The sequence below is a fragment of the Cyclopterus lumpus genome, chromosome 14 (assembly GCF_009769545.1).
Source record: "Cyclopterus lumpus isolate fCycLum1 chromosome 14, fCycLum1.pri, whole genome shotgun sequence".
Lineage (NCBI taxonomy): Eukaryota > Metazoa > Chordata > Actinopteri > Perciformes > Cyclopteridae > Cyclopterus > Cyclopterus lumpus.
In genome coordinates this window covers 15,112,059-15,128,698 of record NC_046979.1, presented here as the reverse complement: position 1 = coordinate 15,128,698, position 16,640 = coordinate 15,112,059, and the positions used below count along the sequence as shown (strand labels likewise).

Genomic DNA, 16,640 nt, shown 5'->3' with positions numbered 1-16,640 from the left:
AATAGATACTGCCAAATAATACTTTCTGGATCATGAAGATTCCGCTTCGACAACAGTTAACCACGTTATGGGGAGGCCCTGAACGCCTCATCTTGTCCATCCGGGTGACTTGAACTTTGCGCTAAGTAAAGCGCTAGCTTAGCTGGCGGTGCTCGCTGCAGGAAACTGATCCACAAATATATACAAACGTTTCTGCTTCAACTGGCTGTGTGAAGACTGAATTAAATGTATTGTTTGTGATGTTTCCCTTCGACTTCACAATGCTGAAGCAGGCACACGTAGAAATGCTCTTCACGTCGATATGAGCTAACCTATTAACTGTTACGTTACAAGTTATGCTCTCGAGCTCACATTAGCTTTACTTTGACTGGACTGCAGCAGGTTAGCATCTAGCATTCAGCAGATACAGAAACCCACTTCCACCAAATCTGAGGTTGGGTAACGAGAGGTAAGTGCATATCTGGCATTTCTGGATTTTAGTTTTCTTTATATTTCTTGGGACATATATCACGTTAAAGAACGTAACTAAAGGCGATCTAACGTCACGTAGCTACAGATAACGCCACACCATGTTGGGCACACGCCTACTATAAAGAAAACAAATGACGTAGCAACATGTTTACAAATGCATTTCAAAATATGCATATCTCGCATTAAATGAAAGCTACTGTGAATTATCTACAGTACACTATTGTGGCAGGTCACTGTAAACGTTCTCCATTTAGTATGTCGGACTCAGACAGTGACGAGGACCAAGATCGCCCTTTCTCTCTGACTGGCTTCCTCTTTGGAAACATCAACGAAGATGGACAGCTGGAGGATGACAGCGTTCTGGACAGTGTGAGTGTTTCAAAGATTATCTTCAATTCATGTTTAAGAGTATAATTTACATAATATCCTCATGCATATCATTTTAACTTTTAGATCTTAGTTGTTTTGTATTTTTTCTTACTGTTTATTGCAACTTTCTGTGGCATTTCTGCGGTTTCTCCTCACCCAGGAGTCCAAAAAGCATTTGGCTGGTTTGGGTACACTCGGTCTGGGCTCACTTATTACAGAGATCACTGCCGATGAGGAGGAGGATGATCAAGAGGAAAGCAGAGACACTGCTAGTGTGGACGCAGACGGTTGGTTTCACTAGAAAAGGGAACTTTTATTATTATTAATTTAGCCAGTAAACAGGATGGAATGACATTTTCAAAATCTCTCCTCTTCCAGGTTGGGTAAAAAGTACAGAGGATGCAGTTGATTATTCTGACATCAATGAGGTTGCTGAGGATGAAACAAAAAAGTACCGTCAGGCCATGGGGTCTTTGCAGCCGAACAGGAAAACAGGTGACCAATTAACAGCGCCTTTGAGTCATATTAGTGTTTGATTGTTGTTAGACTACTTAGACTTTGTAATAAGTACAAATTACGAGTCTAACTTTGTTTTTTATTACTTTATGTTAATCGTTCCTTAAGATGTATAACATTGATCTCATCTTTCTCAATTTAGGTATACCTTTCAAAAGAAAAACGTTATTCAAATTATTTTATAAAACACCTATTTTCACTTGCATATACTATTTTTTTTTTCCAGCATATAGCGTTAACCACAATTTCATTCAACCCTAGAAAGAATTTCAAATTGTTGTTGGACCGTGAAATGATAAATATTTTTCATCATTTTCAAATTCTTTAGTCTTAGATGATGAGGATGACTATGATGCTGACTGCGAGGATATTGATTCAAAGCTTATGCCTCCTCCGCCACCACCAAGTCTTCCTACAGCTGCTAAGAAAGAGGAACCCTCCTCTCAGAGCCCAAATGGTAAGGAATTTGCTCAGGGTGGATGTTAGTTAGTTAGTTAGATTGTCGGAAGAAAATATGCTGCACTTGATCATAAAATAAACTCGATAGAAATTCAGAAAAATAAGTTTGATTGTCTCTGATAATGCTGTGACCTGCCGCTATCTCTCCTCACAGTTGGGGAAGAGGGTGATGGCATCATCCTGCCCTCCATCATTGCGCCGTCCTCTACGGCTGACAAGGTTGACTTCAGCAGCTCCTCAGACTCAGAGTCAGAAACTGACCGTCCCTGCCAGGACTTGGGGGCTGAAGGCACCCCAGATATGCTCAACCTCCCTCTTGCTGGCATCATGCAGAAAGATGCTGCCAAAGCACTGCCAGATGTTACAGAGCTCTTCACTGAGTTCAGGCCTGGAAGGGTAAAGCTTTACAGCCATCCAAAAGGTTCATTTTACAATCATGATTTAAAAAAAAAAGTAGTGCACTGACACCTGCTCTCTGTCGGATTTACTACCAGGTGCTTAGATTCTTACGGCTGTTCGGTCCTGGAAAGAACATGCCATCAGTTTGGAGGAGTGCCCGCAGGAAGAAAAAGCGGAAGCACCGCGACCATCAGCCTGGGACACCTCCTCCAGAAGGAGAGCCAACGGAGCAAAGCCTGGAGAAGAAGTCTGGATGGATTTATGAGTATGCACCCCCTCCTCCTCCAGAGCAGTGTCTCTCTGATGATGAGGTAAATCTTCCAGTGTTGCAGGGTTACTGTATGCGCAAATGCCAGCAGATAGTGCCCTGGCAATTTTGTCATTGTATCCAGAACTGAACATGCTTTTCTGTGCCACCGCCCAGATAACTATGATGGCTCCAGTAGAATCCAAGTTCTCGCAAACTTGTGGCGATGGGGACAAGGAGGCAGAGTCTCGCCCTAAAGTAGCAGAATGGAGATATGGTCCCGCCCAGCTCTGGTACGACATGCTCGGCGTCTCAGAGGATGGAAGCAACTTCAACTACGGCTTCAAGCTGAAAGAAGAGCAGACCAGTGAGCAGGACACGCTTGAAGAAATAAGAGATACTGCTCGTGAGGTAGGCAGTGGATAGCTGTAGCCTTAACATGAACATTATTCTGATTGCGTTACTTACTTATATCGTTTTTGATATATCTCTAGTTTCTGAGGCGGCGCGGCGACGGCGACAATGATGACAACGATGATGGAGATAAGGAACAATCAGCACTTGAGAATGAGCTCTTCCTGATGGTCACTCAGCTGAAATGGGAGGACGATATTATCTGGAATGGGGAGGACGTAAAACACAAGGGCACAAAGACTCAGCGAGCCAGCCTAGCAGGATGGCTGCCCTCGAGCATGACCCGCAATGCCAATGCGTACAACGCACAGCAGGGTAAGACGCCTGGGGAAAAATGCAGAAGTAACTCTTACAATACTTGATGCAGACGATACCCGGGTGGTGTTAACAAAACTTGAAAGACATTTTAGCCGCGAAACACAAAGGCTGTATTATTTAATGCGTGTAAAAGAAATATAATAGTATTTTTAATTTTACAGGTCTCACAAGAAGTAACTCTCAGTTGGTGCCACCTCCACCTCCACCCATGCCCAAAGTTTCTTCAATCTCTGGCTCTAAGCGGGAAAAAAACATCCATGATAATCAAGGTGAGTTCATTTTTAGGTCACAATACAAATAATTGATTCACCAGATATTTCTTTTTATCACAGGCTTCCCACTCATTTTCTCTATTGTCCTCATTTGTTCTTGTTCCTCCGCAGCCTTTCAGGAAGACGACTCTCCTTGGTTCTCCATTTTCCCAATTGACAGCGAGGAGTTAGTGTATGGACGCTGGGAAGATAACATTATCTGGGATGACCAGGAGATGGATCGCATGCTCATGCCACCTGTTCTTACACTGGATCCCAATGATGAAAATATCATCCTAGGTATATTCACAATTCCCATTGGATTAGGCTTGATAATCACCTTTTTGCTTTTTTCAAAATGAACTACCTGATGTAAAATATACAGTGTCACTTTTCTAAAGTTCGTAAATGTACTTATCGGCAGAGGTCAATGTTTTTGAAAGCTAAATAATCCCATTAACAAGGACTACAATCTACATACATGTTTCATACATTTATGTGATTGTGTGTGTCATTAATTTCATCTTAACAGAGCATCTAATATTAGTTTGTCAGTAAACCCTGAAAACCTTTATCCAATGTGGTCGGTGCACTGATGCAGATCGTCTGCTTATTTGGACAATCCGCTGTCTCTTGTAGAAATCCCAAATGAAAAGGAGGAGATGACTTCCCACTCCCCATCAAAAGAGAATAAGAAGGAAACGGCAATCAAAAAGAGCCGCATCCTGCTGGGCAAGACTGGGGTGATAAAAGATGAGCCACAGCAGGTAAGCTGCCTCTTCAGTGCAGGCAAAGGCACACATTTTATGATATGACATGAACAATTACATGGTCTGCTTCTAGAGTGGAGATGTGAGTCATTTGGTAAAATAAGAAGGATCAAGGCTACAAAGTGATGATGATAATGGTGTGCCAATATTTCAGTAAAAAAAAGAAATGGAAAATATTTATAGGACGTCGCTTTGAGCGGGCAATGTGGTTTCTCTCAACTCAGAACATGTCGCAGCCTGAAGTGAAGGACCCCTGGAACCTCTCCAATGATGAGTTCTACTATCCTAAACAGCAGGGCCTGAGGGGGACGTTCGGTGGCAACATCATCCAGGTAAGCGGCAGCACACAAAGATACAGATAAAGCTCACTGGACTTGAGCAACATGGATATGCTTTAAATGATATTTTAGCTATTCTTATTTATTTATTTTTAGCTTTTAGGATGTTTTAATTATGTGAAGCGTCTTTGAGTAATATGAAAAGCGCTATATAAATTATGCATAAATAATAATGCATTATTATTATTATTATTATTATATGCTTTAAATGACATGTTATACTCAATATCGTGACAGAATCATATAAAGTAGACTCACAACCTGTGAAATAAGCTCAAAACATCTGAAATGTAGAACTCTTGTGATTTGATGAAGTGCGTTTTGTGTCTTTTAACAGCACTCCATCCCGGCACTGGAGCTGAGGCAGCCTTTCTACCCCACTCACATGGGGCCCATGAAATTACGCCAGTTCCACCGACCGACCCTGAAGAAGTATTCATTTGGAGCGTTGGCTCAGCCCGGTCCCCATGCTGTCCAGCCACTGCTCAAACACATTAAGAAGAAGGCCAAGGTGAAGCCCTGTTCAAAACAAGCACTACTCAATACAACATTCACGTAACCTTTTAGTGTTTTGCCATTTTTGTACATGTACATGTTTGAGTGCATATGTTGATATTTTTTTGTATAGATGCGAGAGCAGGAGCGGCAGGCATCAGGGGGAGGAGACATGTTCTTCATGCGAACCCCACAGGACTTGACCGGTAAAGATGGAGATCTGATCCTGGCAGAGTACAGTGAAGAATACGCCCCTCTCATCATGCAAGTTGGCTTGGCCACTAAGATCAAAAACTACTACAAAAGAGTGAGTCCAGCCTTTGTTTTCCACTCGTAGCTTTGTATTTTTGCACGTATACACGTAGATGTAATTTTGATTGTCATATTCATTTCAATTGGCAGAATTGTTTTGTATTTCCTTATGATGTTAATTTCAGAGAATCAAAATCAAGTTAATGATAATGGAGGACTATATATTTTCTACTTGGTTGGATAGTAGTTGTTAAAATATATTCTTGTTCTTCAGAAACCTGGAAAGGATCCTGGAGCACCCGACTGTAAATATGGAGAGACCGTATACTGCCACACGTCCCCTTTCCTGGGTTCTCTTCATCCTGGACAGCTGCTCCCGGTCAGCACCGCCCCAGTCAATTATTCAGTGTTCAGATTAAGTAAATATATGAAGCATCACTGGTCTGTTATCATGCCAAACAATATGATGGTGTTTTTTTTTTTCTTGTAGGCATTTGAAAACAACCTCTTCCGCGCGCCAATCTACATGCACAAGATGCCGGAGACGGATTTCTTGGTTCTACGAACGCGACACGGCTACTACATCAGAGAGATAGTGGACATGTTCGTAGTTGGTCAGCAGTGCCCCTTGTTTGAGGTTCCAGGGCCCAACTCCAAACGAGCCAATACTCACATCAGAGACTTCCTACAGGTATATTGACTTGCTTGAACTCTCCCAGAAACGTGAGCTGCTGTTGTTGCGAATGCTGAACTGTCACATCTGTATTCTGTAGGTGTTCATTTACCGCTTGTTCTGGAAGAGCAAGGACCGGCCCCGGAGAATCCGCATGGAGGATATAAAGAAAGCTTTTCCCTCACACTCTGAGAGTAGCATCCGGAAACGACTAAAACTCTGTGCGGACTTCAAACGCACAGGTAGACCACGCTCTTTCATTAACCCTGTACGCCATACAGTGATCACTTCCATTTGTTGGACTAACCCGGTGTGTTATGTCAGGGCAATGTTGAAGTTATGCAGAAGTACTGTGCGTGAGCTCAGGAGTGTGCATGTGCCTTGAATTGACAGACAGGAATTTGGGCAGGAAAAGAGGTTTTTACACCAACTATGGAGTTTACTCTGGAGGTAAGATGTAGTTAAGGACACAGGGTACAAACGCTTAGTATTTACAATCAGCAAGTCATGGTTTTCTACAATGTCTAACTCATATCTATAATGGAAACTCTGACATGGACATGGATTTTGCTTATGATACTGCCTCCTGTGTTCAACAAAATGTTCAACAGTGTCTTGCCCTCATGTCAGGTATGGACTCTAACTGGTGGGTGCTGAAGCCTGACTTCAGATTGCCCACAGAGGAGGAGATCAGGGCCATGGTGTCTCCAGAGCAGTGCTGCGCTTACTATAGCATGCTGGTGGCAGAGCAGAGACTCAAGGTAACAGTATCTGCCTCTAAATAACTTCAGATGGTTAGCGGGATAGTTTGGGTTATTGTATCAGGTACATTAGCTACAGTAGATGGTTGTCAGCACGCCCCCAGCTTGGAAAAACAGACAGAATTACCGGCATGGAAGCAAAGCAAAGTACTGCTGTGGACGGGAGCAGCAGCATACAGTAACCACAGAAAAAAAGCCCACTTTATTTTTGTACACTTTGTTTAAATATGTTCATGTTTTCCTTTCTCCGTCAGACAGCCCTTTCCGACAGAGAACTATCCGCTAAAAGACAAACAAACTATTCTAAATGTAGCGCGCATGTTAAAGTTGTCAGTTGCTAAAACGCGTTTTGCTGCTGCCTGCGTCCACATTACTTTTCTTCCGAGCTTGTATATCTGTCTGCTTTTCCAAACTGCTCTCGGCGATACACTGACTGTTGATACGCAGCTCAAACATCTAATCTATCCCTTTTTAACACAAGTGAATGGTGTGGCGTGTCTTCACTACGAGCTATTTTCATCCCTTTAGGATGCTGGATATGGTGAGAAGTCCTTCTTCGCTCCCGAGGAGGAAAACGAAGAGGACTTTCAAATGAAGATTGACGATGAGGTAAGGGCCTGCTCATAATCGAGTTGAGTGTGTATGAATTTAGAAAACAAAAGACTTTTCAAAATGTACACCATGCTTATCCCGTGTAACACTTCTTAGGTGCGGACAGCTCCTTGGAACACAACAAGAGCCTTCATTTCTGCCATGAAGGGGAAATGCCTGTTGGAGGTTACAGGCGTGGCTGATCCTACCGGCTGCGGAGAGGGTTTCTCCTACGTCAAAGTGCCCAACAAGCCCACTCAACAGAAGGTCTGACTTTTCAAAGCAAAATGTTTGCCACCCCACGTTCTGCATTGTGTAAATACAGAGGGTGAGAACTTTGATCCTGTGCTGCCCTGTTCCTTCAGGATGACAAAGAGCCTCAGCCTGCCAAGAAGACAGTGACGGGGACAGACGCTGACCTGAGGAGACTCTCACTGAAGAATGCCAAGCAGCTGCTGCGCAAGTTTGGTGTTCCAGAGGAAGAGGTAAGACCGCGGTTATATGCAACATGCACATGAAACTCACGTAGGACGGCCTCGTGGTTAAAGAGATCTTCCTCTAATGACCATTTGTTTACCACAGCACTGGAAAAGTTAAAAGATGTCAATGCTCTTATCTGTTATTCACTCTCACTGTAAAACGTGCAGAAACTCTGCTCGGGTGTTTCTTTTTCCAGCTTATCTTTCAGGCTTGTTAAAGTCATTGCATGTCTGTATGTGTGTTAGATCAAGAAGCTCTCGCGCTGGGAGGTGATTGACGTGGTGAGAACCATGTCCACGGAGCAGGCGCGTTCAGGCGAGGGACCCATGAGCAAGTTTGCCCGAGGCTCTCGTTTCTCCGTTGCGGAACACCAGGAGCGCTACAAGGAAGAGTGCCAGAGGATCTTTGACCTGCAGAACAAGTGAGACTCTTACTCAGGGTTATATGCGTTCTTCAGGATTCCGTCTGAGCACACCGTGAGTCCTTTTCCTTGTTGCACCCTCGTCACAGAGTGTTGGAGTCCACAGAGGTGCTCTCCACTGACACAGACAGCAGCTCAGCGGAGGACAGTGACTTTGAGGAGATGGGGAAGAACATTGAGAACATGCTGCAGAACAAGAAGACCAGCTCCCAGCTTTCCCGCGAGAGAGAGGAGCAGGAGAGGAAAGATCTGCACAGGATGCTGATGGGCGAGGAGAACGATCGTGACCATAAGGGACGCAAGGCACGCAAAGGCTTGTGTGAGTCTTGTGTTTCTGAAAGTCAGATATCGTTGTGGTGCACTGAGGACATATCTGCATTAGCAGTACAAGGTTGAAAAACATTTGTGTCTCTGACTGTAAGCTTAACTTCCCTTCACTCTACAGCCAGCTCCTTATCCACCGGCTCCCACAAGGACGATGACACGTCCTCCGTCACCAGCCTAAACTCCTCGGCAACGGGGCGGCGTCTCAAGATCTATCGCACCTTCAGGGATGAGGACGGCAAGGAATATGTCCGATGTGAGACAGTACGCAAGGCATCCGTCATTGATGCCTACACCAGGATCAGATCCACCAAGGATGACGATTTCATGTGGGTCTCACTCATCAAATTGTGTTCTTGCACAGGAGTAACCAATCATACTGCTCAATAACCGTGCCAGGCTACGATAATTCACATCTGTATAGCTTGGTGTTATGCCAATGTTGTAGTTCAGAAAGCTATTTTGAAAAGTCTGCTCTTTATTGAGCAGCGTGTGATTAATTAAAAAAGAAGCATTAATAATGTCCGCACATGATAGCTCTCCAGCTTTTAACAACACTTTCATAATTTGTAAACGAATTGGCTTTGATGCAGCTGTAAACTACTTACATTTGAAAGCATACGTTTTCATTGTGTCCTATATTTATATCGAATCATACAGTTAACCAGCATCTCAGGCTAATGTTGCTGTATTCTCCATACTGGAGATTAATGTAGCTCATTAAGGGGAAAGCCTAAGAGCTTATGTCATAGAAACACTTCATTAGGCCACTGCCATCATCACAACTGAACCAGCGACTAAAACAATGTGTATCTTTGTGGTTGTAGAAAAAAGTTTGCCCTCTTCGATGAGCAGCACAGAGAAGAGATGAGGAAGGAGCGCCGGCGTATTCAGGAGCAGCTGAGGAGGCTCAAGAGAAACCAAGAGAAAGATAAGATCAAGGGACCCCCAGAGAAAAAGGCCAAGAAGGTGAAAGAGAGACCGGACCTCAAGGTTAAAGTAAGTTACCGATTCAGTACTCTCTTTTACTTTCCTTTTCCTCACCAGCTAAATGCAAACCAGTGGCTTTCCATTGGTGTAGATAAGTGGATATTTCAGTATTGCTATCGTATAACACAGGCTAATCATTTGTCGTGTTCCTTATTGTCTACCTCTTTTTCCTAGTTAAAGTGTGGCGCATGTGGAGCCATTGGACACATGAGAACCAACAAGTTCTGCCCGCTGTACTATCAGACCAACGCCCCACCTTCTAACCCAGTTGCTATGACAGAGGAGCAGGAGGAGGAGCTGGAAAAGACCGTCATCCACAACGACAACGAGGAACTGATCAAGGTGGAGGGCACCAAGATCGTACTGGGCAAACAGCTCATTGAGAGGTAATTGATTGTCCTCGTCCCCACTCTCATACCACTGAAAATAATCATTTTTGCATGTGCTGTAAAACGCTTCCAATTACAATCAGCCGCAATATTTTCTAAATTTGTGTCCATGTGCATCAAGAGACCGTGTTGATGAATGAATGGTCTGTATCTTCTACCCCTGCAGTTCCTAACATTTCTTTTCTCCTGCAGTGCTGATGAGGTGCGCAGAAAATCTTTAGTGCTCAAGTTCCCCAAGCAGCAGCTCCCACCAAAGAAGAAGAGACGCGTAGGCAACGCTGTGCACTGCGACTACCTCAATGTATGTAATGTTCCACAGCTTGTCTTAAAACATTTTGAACTCAGAGTCCCTTTAGCTGATCTTTCACACTGTTTTTGTTTTGCAACGTTCACAGAAACCACACAAGGCCATCCACCGCAGGCGCACGGACCCCATGGTGACCTTGTCCTCCGTGCTAGAGAGCGTCATCAATGACATGCGGGATCACCCCAACGTAAGATCGGCAGGCATCCAACTGAACAACATTTCATTGCTTCTGGTCACCTTCTTTAGTGCTGTACTGTCCCATTTTTAAAAACTTCTTCTGCTTCTTCTGTGCAGACATATCCATTCCACACACCAGTGAATGCCAAGGTTGTGAAGGACTACTATAAGATCATAACTCGGCCCATGGACCTGCAGACGCTGAGGGAGAACGTACGTAAGCGACTGTACCCGTCGAGGGACGAGTTCCGGGAAGCAGTGGAAGTTATCGTCAAAAACAGCGCCACCTACAATGGTAAATTATCAGAACGTGTTTAACCTCTTCTCTTGAAAACAGACTTAAGTCTTACTCTGGTTTCAGTTGGACTTTCAATTTATATCCACATCAAAGTGTTATAAGGCGGCTCTCTGTTTTTGTTGCACCAGGGGCAAAACATCCAATAACACAGGTAGCACAGTCCATGCTGGACCTGTGTGATGCTAAACTAAAAGAGGTGAGTGTTAATGTAAATATGTTGTCCTATTTAATCATCTTCCTGCCCTTTTGTTCAGTTTCACCTAACCAGTGTGTGTGTGTGTGTGTGTGTGTGTGTGTGTAGAAGGAAGACAGGCTGGTGAGGCTGGAGAAGGCCATCAACCCCTTGCTGGATGATGATGATCAGGTGGCCTTCTCCTTCATCCTCGACAACATTGTGACCCAGAAAATGATGGTGGTTCTTGACGTGAGTCACATCCGCTTATCATTTTCTTACCATTATCAATATGAGAGCACTGATCAGCTCGCATGCAGAAAAATGGAATGATCTCATCCCTTAACTCTTCCCTCCACTATAGTCATGGCCGTTCCACCATCCTGTCAACAAAAAGTTTGTCCCTGATTATTATAAGGTGATTGTATGCCCCATGGATCTTGAGAGCATTCGCAAGGTGAGAGTCATACAAACCACACTCCTTTTAATCATTTGAATATCAGCAATAGAAAATAATTTAACAGAAACTTAGCCCTGAGCCTCTTCTGTGTGTTTTATATTTCATTGTTCAACAGAACATCTCCAAACACAAATACCAGAATCGAGATGTGTTCCTGACAGACATCAGTTACATCCACGCTAATAGTATCAAGTACAATGGTAATTATGTTAACGCCGCTGTTATTGTGGCCTTCGAGGTTTGCCGCTAGTTTAGCTAAGATGTTGCTTGAAGCACCATCACACACATCTCTCCGCGTCCTCCACAGGCCCAGAAAGTCCTTACACCAAGACGGCCCTGGATATTGTCAATGTGTGCAAGCAGACCTTGGCAGAGGTATGTTGAGTCTTTGCCTTTTACTTTGCCCTTCTTTAAGGGAAGGGTCACAGCAGTGAGTTACCATATTGTCAGAACAACTGCAAAGCAATGAAACAATGTCAAAGGATTAAAAAATGTTTTTGATTTATAATAAACCTTCTAACAGTTTACCCTCCCATTTTTCACTAACACCCTATTATTGTAGAAAACAGTTAAATGATGTTTAATATTGTCACAGTGTTGTACTGGACTGTACATCTTTTATTTAATTACTGTTAAACTGTATTATGTGCCCGTTGTTGTGCCTCCAGTATGACGAGCACTTGACCCAGTTGGAGAAGGACATCTCTACTGCTAAAGAGGCAGCTCTGGATGCAGCGGACTTGGAGTGTCTGGACCCAATGACGCCTGGGCCATACACACCGCAGGTAGGAGAGCAGCTGGGGCCCAGTTTTGTTTCAATAGCTTGGTCAATGCTGGTTTCCTGGGTATCTTGTTACATCGACGAAAGACGTCAGGCCTCCAGCTATGTTTAAAGGGCCACTTCTCCACTCCACTCCTTGTGGTTCTCCTAGCCCTTTGGTGTTTCTTCACTCGTTCTCTGCACTAACTCTCGTTTCCAGACTTTCACGTTTCATCTTTATAATCTAGTTTCTTCACCGTAGTGTCTCTTTTCTCCCACCCTGTTTTTCTCCTTCGTTCCTGCCGTCTTGTCCCGCCTCTCCCTTTGTGTGTGCCGCACTGTGCGGCGTTGGCCAGCCTGCTGCTCTGTTTGACAGCGGGGCCTCAGGGAGTCTGCCCAGAGAGCCCAGCAGCCTTTTCTCTGAGGGGCCTCTAGTGGTTGCTCCAGAGAAGAGAGGGGGGCAGGTACGGAGAGAGACAGAAATAAGGCTCGCAACCACATGCCACCTCTCCTCAAGCGACCCGCAGGGCACCCAGCTAGACTACAGGCTTCAGTTGTACCTACTCAAGTTAAAGTTGTCCCTCGCACCAGATCACAGATAACATGACAGCATAAAGTGAGCGTAGTTATTTTGCTTCTTGGCTCCGTCTTTTGGCAAGAGATGTCAGACTTTTATCGTACTGCCCCTCAGGGTCGTCACGGCAGAAGACCCTGGGAGGAAGAGTCAGATGTGGACATTGAAGGCTTTGAGGAGGAGGAGGAGGAGGAGGAGGAGGAGGAGGAGGAGGATGATGATGGCAAACCCAAAACTCCTGCTCCTGTAAGAAAGACAGATTTATGAAAAGATTATTAGTTGATATGAGGTCGCTGCGGCTGTGCATTTATGCACAAATTAAAACGTACCAACTAGCCAACACAACGGTATGACCAATTTCAGGTCGAGCCATTGTGTGATCTTAAAATTCGATACGATTCTCCTTTTTTCATGATTTTAGTTGGATGGCCTGGTTGTGTTGAAGTGGGGTATTCTTTCATTGTAATTGTGTATTTATTTAATTCTCACACTCTTTTAGAAGAAACGGATGTAAAAATCTATTTCTTTCCACTCTTTTATCTTCCCAAACCTTCTCTTGTACTACTTGATTGTACAATATTTCTATTGTTCTTTATTCGTAATGTTATGCATCTGTGTACTTCTTACTAATTTATCTATGACAAATTTGTCTGTCCTGTCTTTTTAGGCAGAGGATGGAGATGGAGACCTAGAGGATGACGATGATGATGAAGACATGTTGCTACCGCCTCGCAGACGGATGCACGACCACGAGGAGGAGGAAGAGGAAGAGGACGGAATATCTAACCGCCCACCCCAAGCTAGCGTCCTGTACCAGGACCTGCTCATGTCTGACGGAGAGGATGATGCCAGTGAAGAGGAGGGCGACAACCCTTTCTCCTGTAAGTCCACCTGCAGGACCACAACGGCAGTAGAAAATGGTCATAGCTATACATAAGAATAAAGCAGTATCTACCAAAAATATGCACAATTATTCACATCAACACAAGAAGATGTTAAGAAGAATGCATGAATTATTGTGCTGCAAACATTCACTTAGTGGCAAAAACATTGTAAAATGTGTGAATCTGATGTTCTTTCTATAGAACCGACAGTGAACAAACATGAATCATTAGTCTTTTGTGTGTCCTGATTTGTCTCCTCTAGCCATACACCTGTCCGAGAGTGGAAGCGACTCTGACAGAGAACTGGATGTACGACCTGCACCTCCACAGAGGGTGCAAGAGACGGCCCGCATGGGCATGGAGCAAGACGAGAGCATGATGTCATATGAAGCGGAGGGGCCTGATGAGCCTCACATGGAAGACAGCAACGTCAGGTACAACTGGCCCGGGAGCCAATAATACTCACACCTATTAACATCCACAAACACCTGGCTTTTGTCTTCAGCTGGAAAGATTACAATCGGCATTCATACCCGGAACAAATGACCCTGCAGTAGTTATGGCTGTTAATCGGCTCCAGCTTTGATCAGCAGTAATGGAAACATGGGATCTGCTACTTTTCAAGTAAAAAAAATAAAATATATATATATATATATAAAATCAACAGGAATTACAAAAAAGAAAACAGAAACAGTATAAAAGTCTTACAAATGTTCTAACAATCACCAACTCTGGTTGAAGAGTTTGAAAGAAGATTTCAGTCCAGGCGGTACAAGGAAATGCAGTTAAATAAAAAAGCAAACACTCCTTGAGCAGCTGCACAGATCCATTGTTTCCTGTGAAGAGCCACCCCGTGTTTCATCAGTTGATCGTATTCATTGTGAAGCCGCAGCAGTAGGAAATGCTCAGATTGTATTAACAGTAACTTGATGGAGCCTCAACACGACGTTAAGAGTGTGAACAGTAAACGGTGAGGCTGCATCAATGAGGTAAAAACACAAACCGTGAGGCCAGATTGCAATTATTGTTTCCTATGAATCCCAAATGTGTTGGTGGGTCATTTTGAATCCAGCGTTTTAATTGCAGACTCCACCACTGTGCTATGATGCTAACCGTAAATGGTTTGTTTTTATAACTTAAACCACAGCTGATCTTCCTGTTTGACTTCCTTCTCTTCTGTCTCAGTTACGGTAGCTATGAGGAGACAGAGAGCCGGAGTCAGTTGCAGCCCATTAGCATGGGAAACGGAGAAGACTACGCTGTCAGCGAAGAAGAGGAGGAAGATGAGGAAGATGAAGCACGGAGGAGAGGCCCAGCGGTTCTCTCCAAGGTCCAGCTTAGTGAAGACGAGGAGAGCGAAGAATTCAGATCTATAGGGGGAGACAGCGACATGGACTCTGACAACTAGTTACATTTTCTTTTTTCTTCAACAGTACTAAATAAAACATTGTTTATAGTTAGTTTTTAAATGGAAAAGAAAAACAAATTGTACATACTTATTTTGTAAATGATGGTTCATGTTTAAAGCTCTGTTGTACCAACAGTATATGGACACAGCACATTGTAAATCTCTGTTTGCCTTTTTATATGTAGGAATTATGTACTGTGATGGTTCTTGACAAGGAAGTATGTGTACAGATGTTTTGTACTGTTTTAACTCGTACATATCCTGCATAAGTCGTTCAGCAACTCTGCTTTTTCTATCCCACTTCTTGATTGAAAAATAGAATAAACACGCTGAAGGTTAACAGACAGCTCTTTATTTAACAAAAAAAACATCAAATCATATATTTATAGACATTTTGTGGCATAATACATGTGTTTTTTCTCTCTGATTTACCACTGGTGAGGAGATTAGTTTATTAAACATGAAAGAATTGTAAGGGATGCTTTGTCTGCAGGTGATGCAACAAACCACAATTATACGATTCAAGATTAGAGGTTAAAACATGACTGGGTTGGATATAAGGATTTTATTGAGTTTGGTTTGTGGTTGAAAATCATAGCAGATATTCTGACATGGCATCACAGGAAAAAGCACAGGTGTAAGTAATAATGTAATGAGTGTCAAATCAAGTCAAAATAAGCATAGTTTATCTATAGATTATTATTTTTTTAATGTATCTGTTCCAAAACCCAAACATACTTACAAGATTAATTATTCACACTGGGATACTGAATGGAGCCATCCTAAATGTTACTGGTTACTCCCATGCTTTTCCTATGCTGGGTATCATCACTTTCTTATAAACTAATAGACACTTTTACTAAGTGTAAACTGATCAGATATTTCTTCTCTAGTGTTTTCCTCATTTTGAAGAGATTTTATGGATCACTGAATAAATTAATAATCAAAACTCAAACATGTTTGAAACAACATGAACAGCAGAAGGTACTTACTTATTACATGTATGTTCTCATAGTATTCTGTACTGACCACATTTCAGTATTTTAGGTTAAGTTATAAGTTGTTGTCACGTATCATCTGAACTAACCCACTCTGTTTTCTTTACCAATTCCCCATAATAAACACCTGTACAATGACGTCATTGCACCTTTAATGTGTGCTACATGTTAATGGATCTCATTCAGGCACCAAAAGCAGACTAGAGATCAAAGATAGCTGAACCATAACAGACTTTTGATGGATTTGCTATGAATCAAATAAAGGTTTAAGACTCCAGCAAAGTAAACGGCATTTCACATCCACACGTGACACTGACTGTCTTAAGAAGAAATCAAACCCACACCTATTTCTTGGCAACGAGTACGCTTCCTATTGTGCAGAGGTAACCTGTTTTGACGGCATCTGCGCACTTCCTGTCGTGACAACAACTTATTGTGCAATCCACTTCCACGTTCAAATCAGCATTGAAATTGGCAAGAGTCACTTCTGTGACCCACAGTGTTAAACTTTGAATTCCTTAAATAGTGCAAAGCTCCCGGCGGCACAGTGCATACTGACAGTCCGAGCTCAGAGCATTGTGTTTCATCTCAGACGGGTGGATTTACTGTAGCTGCACAACAGGAAAAGATCTCTTGACATTTTTACATTCTTCAACTTTTACAACAGTCAACAT

At 43.1% G+C, this 16,640-nt stretch overlaps 1 protein-coding gene across 3 annotated transcripts; it reads left to right on the top strand.

Moving 5' to 3' along the window:
- The first annotated feature begins 84 nt into the window (after positions 1 to 84).
- On the top strand, positions 85 to 16,104 carry taf1 (TAF1 RNA polymerase II, TATA box binding protein (TBP)-associated factor). 3 transcript variants are annotated; one of them, XM_034550023.1, is made up of 41 exons: positions 85 to 448; positions 726 to 840; positions 1,001 to 1,127; positions 1,219 to 1,335; positions 1,685 to 1,813; positions 1,970 to 2,211; positions 2,310 to 2,525; positions 2,639 to 2,872; positions 2,956 to 3,190; positions 3,355 to 3,462; positions 3,577 to 3,744; positions 4,084 to 4,211; positions 4,439 to 4,546; positions 4,890 to 5,063; positions 5,181 to 5,354; positions 5,574 to 5,678; positions 5,790 to 5,990; positions 6,073 to 6,214; positions 6,603 to 6,733; positions 7,262 to 7,342; positions 7,442 to 7,591; positions 7,690 to 7,809; positions 8,050 to 8,225; positions 8,315 to 8,544; positions 8,671 to 8,878; positions 9,377 to 9,548; positions 9,714 to 9,925; positions 10,121 to 10,229; positions 10,324 to 10,422; positions 10,530 to 10,707; positions 10,839 to 10,906; positions 11,012 to 11,134; positions 11,247 to 11,339; positions 11,458 to 11,542; positions 11,650 to 11,717; positions 12,011 to 12,127; positions 12,459 to 12,566; positions 12,794 to 12,922; positions 13,344 to 13,557; positions 13,823 to 13,994; positions 14,746 to 16,104. In XM_034550023.1, the coding sequence occupies exons 2-41, from the start codon at positions 727 to 729 to the stop codon at positions 14,966 to 14,968; spliced, it is 5,988 nt and encodes a 1,995-aa protein (XP_034405914.1). In that variant the 5' UTR covers positions 85 to 448; position 726; the 3' UTR covers positions 14,969 to 16,104. The 3 variants fall into 3 exon arrangements, with proteins under 3 accessions (XP_034405914.1, XP_034405912.1, XP_034405913.1); XM_034550021.1 differs by lacking the exon at positions 12,459 to 12,566; XM_034550022.1 differs by lacking the exons at positions 12,459 to 12,566; positions 12,794 to 12,922 and having other exon boundaries at positions 116 to 448; positions 14,746 to 15,306.
- The last annotated feature ends 536 nt before the right edge of the window (positions 16,105 to 16,640 follow it).

Coding starts and splice junctions, on each gene's coding strand:
- taf1 (XM_034550023.1), top strand. CDS start 727: ATGTCGGACTCAGACAGTGACGAGGACCAAGATCGCCCTTTCTCTCTG. Junction 2,212..2,309: donor CTGAGTTCAGGCCTGGAAGG/GTAAAGCTTTAC, acceptor ATTTACTACCAG/GTGCTTAGATTCTTACGGCT. Junction 11,135..11,246: donor AAATGATGGTGGTTCTTGAC/GTGAGTCACATC, acceptor CCTCCACTATAG/TCATGGCCGTTCCACCATCC.